At 45.5% G+C, this 6,775-nt stretch overlaps 1 protein-coding gene across 1 annotated transcript in view; it reads right to left on the bottom strand.

Annotated features, from left to right (window-relative positions):
- The window catches only part of HTT (huntingtin), a 182,077-nt gene extending 177,256 nt beyond the window's left edge, over nt 1–4,821 (bottom strand). Inside the window, exons 1-2 of the mRNA XM_042469645.1 lie at nt 4,658–4,821; nt 3,536–3,550 (exon numbers count right to left, since the gene is read on the bottom strand). Of these exons, the coding sequence (XP_042325579.1) occupies nt 3,536–3,550; nt 4,658–4,752 (110 nt within the window). The 5' untranslated portion in view covers nt 4,753–4,821. The remainder of the gene's footprint in view (nt 1–3,535; nt 3,551–4,657) is intronic.
- Between the last annotated feature and the right edge of the window lie 1,954 nt (nt 4,822–6,775).

The raw sequence follows: 6,775 nt of genomic DNA on the forward strand, positions 1-6,775 counted from the left end.
TGCTTAGGTCTTATAAACTCAGGGCTATTTGTAACAGGGTCTTTTTCTTTTCCTACTCTCCTCCACCTTGCCAAACATCATTCTTTTCTAGTGAATAATGTCTTCCCTTGATACATCCAAAATATGATAGTCTCAATTTAGTCATCTTAGGGGCTAAACGGACTGTCAGTAAATGCCAACATCGGGCGGAGTAGGGGCTGCCTGCCATATGCCCTGACTTCACCCCAATACCAGTGTCACAGCGCCCACCTGACCAGACAGCAAGTAGAGTCACACCATTTCTTTGGCGCAGCTTTAGACGTGCTTCGCCAAAGAAACCCTGAGAAAGTATGGTCGCCACGGCAAGAGTGGCTTTTGCTGCTCTGAAAGAGAGCAGCATTTTGCAAGCCCTTTTTGGACCTGCAAATCGCTGGATTGGGGCTGCAGCAGTGCTGAAAGGGTTTTCAGGACATCACTCCTTTGGGGCTGTCTGTATGGCCCCTTAGTTTCTAGGGACAGTTCAGGCTTGATTTGCTCTAGGACCCATTTATATGTCTTTTCGGCAGTCTAGGATTTCTGCAGAACTCTCCTCCAGCACCACATCTCAAATGAGTTCCTTTTTTGAATCCACCTTGGGCATCTGGTATTTCTCACTCCATACATGGTAAAAGCCTTTTTTGTAGAATTTTGAACTTCATTCTGCTCTCATAGGAGATTAATGCAATGGTCCAATTGTTGCTGCAATCACAGAATTGCAAGGTGCCCTATGGGCCACTATGTCCAAGCCTCTGCTCAATGCAGGACTTCCAACCAGAGCGTTCCCAGAATGTAGCTATCAAATGACCTTTTTGAAGTCATCCAGAAAAGGAGACCGCACCACTACACTAGGCCATTGGTTCCACTGAAAAACTGTTCTCACTTTTATCATCCCCATTGCAAATCTCTAAATTTTCTGAAAATTGTCTATATCTTTATTAAAATGAGGCACTGTGAATTGAATGCAGTACTCCAGACAAGACCTGACCAGTGTAGAAGATAGTGGGACTATTACTGCCCTTGACTTGGAAACTATGCTTTTAGTAATGCTACAATAGCATTTGTCTTCTTTGCTGCAGCATCACACAGCTAGCTAATGTTCAATTTATGATTAACAATAATCCCAAGGTCCCTTTTACATGTAATAATGCTGAGTCAAATTGTTGGTATTGTGTGCCTTGAAGACGATTTTGACTTATGGCAACCTTAAATCAACCCTATCATGGGGTTTTCTTGGCAAGGTTTGTTCAGAGGGGGGTTTGCCATTGCCATCCTCTGAGGCTGAGAGAGGGAGAATTGCCCAAGGTCACCCAGTGGCTTTCCATGGCTGAGCCATGTCCTTTCCTAACGCAACCTATACCTATGCATTTTGTTTCTCGGCTGAAATGCAGAATTTTACATTTGTCTCCACTGAATTTCATTGTATTAATTTCAGTCAAGTTTTCCAGTTTATCAAGATCATTTTGAATTCTGTTCCTGCCACCCAATTTTGTGTCATCCACAAGTTTCCTTCTCCCCTACCATCAAAATAACTGAAGACTGTTAGCCCCATGGCAGAATCCTGGGGCACTCCAGGTGAGATCTACTTCCAGTCTGAATCATAACCACTCATGACAACTCTGTGAACACAGTTTTCTAACTAGCTGTGGATCCATCTGATAGTGTTTCCTTCTATTCCATGTTCTGTATTCCCTGGTGCCCCCTTTCTTGTGGAACAGAATGTATACTGAACTTTTCCAGTCTGTGGGCCATTCTTTTGTTTTCCTTATTTGTTGACAGATTTTAGTTACAATTTGAGTGGACTCTGTCTCTGTTACCTGAAACAGTCCTCCTGATATGCCATCAAAAAGGGACCCAAGGTGGCTCACAACATACTACTGATACGCTATCTGTGCCTGGTGATTTTCTTCTCCCAAGCACTTTGAGTGTAGCTTCCAGTTCGCTTTCTAAAACTGTGAGTTATCTTCAATTGCTTCTTCCTTGAATTAATCTGTCCTCCTTTCATTCTCTTGTATAGCTATTCAGAGTAGTTTTCACTGGCTTTTTTTCCTACTTGTTCATGCAGTATTCATAGAATAGTCATAGAATCATAGAGCGGGAAGGAGCCAGAAAGGCCACCGTCCCAACCCTCCTGCTTTGCAGAAATACATAACTGAAATATTTCTGAAAGATGTCCATTCAACCTCTGTTTAAAGACCTCTAAAGATGGAATGATTTTGCTATTTCCCAAAATCCATGTAGGCATTCATTTTTCTTTTATCAACTTAAACTTCTTTTATAATTTCTATTTTAATGGCCAAACGTACTAGATGTATGGGGTTAATGCTGGTTTAAGTGGTGACACAGGCTTATTTTTTATCTCCTTTTCTCTGCTTTTCTGAAGACATATGCTTGATAAGAGATTCTGGAGGCAGCTGCTGTTTACCTTATAGGATTTACTGAACTGTTTACGGTAGACATGCTAGCCCTGCCCCAAAGGTTTCAATTTCTCCCAACTTCCTTAACCACCTACCAATGCTGTTGAAGAAATTCCAGCTAAACAGAGGGAAAGGAAGAAAAGGGTGTTGCTGATTATGTGTAAAATGTTTTTTGTAACTGGTTGAATAGCCAAACCCAATAGCTCCTTTTCATCCTGGAGAGAAGTGACCAGTGGAGTGCCACAGGACCCAGGGCTATCCAACATCTTTAGCAATGACTTTGATAAAAGAATAGAGAACATGCTTATCAAATCTGCAGATGGCACCAAATTAGGAGTAGCTAACATCCCAGAAGAGAGGGACAAAATTCAAAATGACCTTAATAGATTAGAAAGCTGGGCCAAATCTAACAAATTTCAACAGGGAGAAATATAAGGTACTGCACTTAGGGAAAAAATAAAAATAAAATGTATAGATATAGGATGGCAGACACCTGGGTTGACAAGACTACGTGTGAAGCCTTGTGTAGGAATCCTAGTAGACCACCAGTTGAACATGAGTCAACTGTGTAATGCAGCAGCTAAAAAGGCCAATGCGATTCTAGGCTGCATTAATAGAAGTATAGTGTCCAGATCAAGGGAAGTAATGGTGCCACTTAATTCTGCTTTGGTCAGGCACTTAGAATACTGTGTTCAGTTCTGGGCAACAAAATGCAAGCTCCAGGAAAAGAGATTCCATCTCAACATTAGGAGGAACTTCCTGACAGTAAGGGTGTGGAGTCTCCCTCCTTGGAGGTCTTTAAGCAGAGGCTGGATGGACATCTGTTGAGGATACTTTGATTGTGATTTCCTGCATGGCAGAATGGGGTTGGACTGGGTGGCCCTTGGGGGGGTCTCTACCAACCCTGCAACTCTATAAAAATAAGCAAAAACTGTCTCAAAGACAGCCTTCATTCAGTTCTTCTATCTCACATCATAAACAGTTCTGCAAGAGCCAGATGGTGCAGTGATCTGAGTACTGGATTCGGACTCCCAGGAGACCAGGGTTCAAATCACTGCGCAGCCGTGCAAACCTCTGTGACACTCATTCAGGCCTAGAGAAACTGACTCTGAACAAATCTTGCCAAGAAGACCTTGTGAATTCTGTAAACGACGTGAATGCACACCACCACTAGAACAACAACAAACAACCACATGTTTATCCCCATGTGGCTTTACATCAAATTTGCTTTGTTTTCTATGGCCTGTTACAGACTGCCAAAATAAAGCTGCTTTGGGTCTCTTTGGAGGTATGCTGTTTAAATGATGCATGGGTCCTAAGAGTCCGGAGGTCACATCAAAGTCACACTCCATTCCTAAGCACTGGAGTGCAGCTTTGGTGCAGCTTCCAGATTCTTAGGATGCATGCATCATTTAAACAGCATACCTCCAAAGAGACCCAAAGCAGCTTTATTTGGGCAGTCTGTAACAGGCCTATGCTTCCTTTCCTCTGCCCACACTAAAGAAATAACCTGCAGTGTTGATGTGCCACAACAAGGTACGGCTCCCAGAAGTCCACAGCATTGAGCCACAGCAATAAAAGCAGTGTCGAAACGGATTACTTCTGCAGTGTGGATGCTCCACAACAAACTACGGCTCCTAGAATCCCACAGCACTGAACCGCGGCAGTTAAAAGGATGTCAAACTGGACTATTTCTGCAGTGTGGACGTGCCACAACAAACCACGACTCCCAGAATTCAACAGCATCGAGCTTTTCTGCCTCAAGGCTATGGAATTCTGGGAGTTGGAGTTTGTTGTGGGCCCCCAGGACACACTCCAACTGCCAGAATATCATAGCCTTGAGCCAGACAAAGGCTGCATCCACATTGGAGAGATAACCCGGTTTGACACCGCTTTAACTCTTTGTCTGGCTGAAGGCTATGGAATTCTGGGAGTTGGAGTTTGTTGTGGGGCCCACAACAAACTCCAACTCCCAGAATTCCATAGCCTTCAGCGAGTGCAGCTAAAACGGTGCCAAACTGGGTTATCTCTCCAGTGTGGATGCAGCCAAAGAGTTGAAGCGGTTCCAAACCGAGTTATGTCTCCAGTGTGGATGCAGCCTCACACTCCCCAGCCTCCCTTCCTTCCTTCCTTCTTCCCTCCACTCACGGCCTCTTGGAAGGCTCTCCGGCGGAGCAGCGGAGGACGCGGAGGAGGAGGAGGAAGGCGGCAGAGGGAGTGCCTGCTCCGCTCCGGCAGCGGGGCTCTGCTGCTGCTGCTGCTGCTGCTGGAAAGAGCGTAGGGACTCGAAGGCCTTCATCAGCTTCTCCATGGTGGCCATGGCCGTCCCTGCCCTCCAAGACGCGGGGCTCGGGCTCGGAAGCGGCGGCGCTGGCGGGGCTCAGGAAGCGCTCCCCCGCCTCGACCGCCACCGACGCGCCGGCGCCATCTTGGAAAGCTCCCGTTGTGCCCCAGCCAGCAGCCGCCTCTCGCCCCGCCTCCCTCCTCGAAGGCAGCCAATCGCGGCGACGGCGCCCAACCACTTCCGGGTTTCCGCGAGAAAGGCAGCTCGGAGCACCAATCGGCGAAGCAAAAGCTGTGGCGCCCCGCCTCCCTCTTGGGGAAAAAACACAGACTCCTTACAGAGCCCAAGGAGAGAGAGAGAGAGAGGGAGAGGAAGGTAAGTGGGCTGCCTGAGGCGGAAGCCGCCTTGACACACTGCAGAAATAATCCACTTTGAGACCACTTTAACTGCCCTGGCTCAGGGCTAGGGAATCCTGGGAATTGTAGTTGTTGTTGTGGCACCGGAGCTCTCTCTGACAGAAAGCTAAATGTCTCACAAAACTACACATCCCAGCATTCACATTGAGCCAGGGCAGCCAAAGCGGTCTCAAACTGGATTATTTCCCGCAGTGTGTTTTGGGCCTGGCTCAATACCTGAGAATCCTAGAAACTGTAGTTTTGTGAAACATTTAGCCTTCTCTATCTGGGGCCACAATAAACTACAATTCCCAGGATTCCCTATCACTGAGCCAGGGAAGTTAACTGGATTAGTAGTTCTGCAGTGTGTTTGGAACCAAAGGCTCCATCCGCACTGTAGAAACAATCCGATTTGACGCCATTTTAATTGCCATGACTCCACTCTGCTGCCACAAACTACCCTTTCCCTCTTCCTGCTCCGACTGGTGACTAGGCTGGATGGGGGTCTTTGGGCCTCGCTTCAGATCCCCTGTGGCCCCCTTTTCCCATGATGCACCTGGGCATGCCAACATTACCCACAATGCACCTGGGGATATAACATTACCCATGATGCACCTAGACAGGGTAATGTGGCCATGCCTATGATGGGCTTGGGCATGGCCACGTTACCCATAAAGTACCTGGACATATCACTGTACCCACAATATTATTATTATTATTACCATTCCCAGACTTCCACAGCATGGAACAGTGGCAATTGAAGTGGTGCCAAAGCGGATTATTTCTGCAGTGCCGACTGGGGTGAGCAAAGATCCTTATCTCAAAGGAGGACAAGGCACCGCAAAATGTAGGACGTTCAAGGGAAATGTAAACGCTCATAAATGTAAACTTCGTGCTTCTTCGTGATGCTCAAAATGGAAGACATTTTCTATGTTTTTTAGTTTTCTTTAATTAAGTTTTTATTTTTAAATAGAATAAAGTTTACAGAATAAAAAACACAGTAATAAGAAAAAATATATAATTATATATTTTATAACATCTAGCATAATAATGATGATAATAATAATATTTATTTATTTTTAGCCTGCCTCTCCCATTTGGATTGAGGTGGGTTCAAAAAACATAGCAAAATTACAATTACATAGTGGAGAAATCATAAAAATCAACAATCCCTAACTCACTGTCTTATAATATCATATATAAACAACCTTCGCCCTCATCATCTTGGTGCATTATTTGACTTTCCGCTCATGTAACTAATAGTTTTATATATACATCCTAGTATTACTCCTCTAAAGAAAGAAAAAAGAAAAGGGGGAAAAGTAGAGGAAATATTACTATTGCCCCCCTTCTTCTTCCTCAAAATGGGAGGACATTTTGGAATTCTTCCCGGACGGACCGCTAAAAATGTAGGACAGGTCCTGGAAAAGGAGTATTCAGTGGCCCCCAAACCGAGACCTTTAAAAGATTTTGGACTCCAGCTCCCAGGAGCCTCAGCCATGGCGGCCAATAGCCTGGGCTTCTGGGAGTTGAAGTCCAAAATCCCTTAAAGAGCACAGTCTGGGGAACCATTGTCTTAAAGGGATTTTGGACTCCAGCTCCCAGGAGCCTAAGCCATGTCGGCCAATAGCCTGGGCTTCTGGGAGCTGAAGTCCAAAATCCCC

The sequence above is a fragment of the Sceloporus undulatus genome, chromosome 5 (assembly GCF_019175285.1).
Source record: "Sceloporus undulatus isolate JIND9_A2432 ecotype Alabama chromosome 5, SceUnd_v1.1, whole genome shotgun sequence".
Taxonomy (NCBI): Eukaryota; Metazoa; Chordata; class Lepidosauria; order Squamata; family Phrynosomatidae; genus Sceloporus; species Sceloporus undulatus.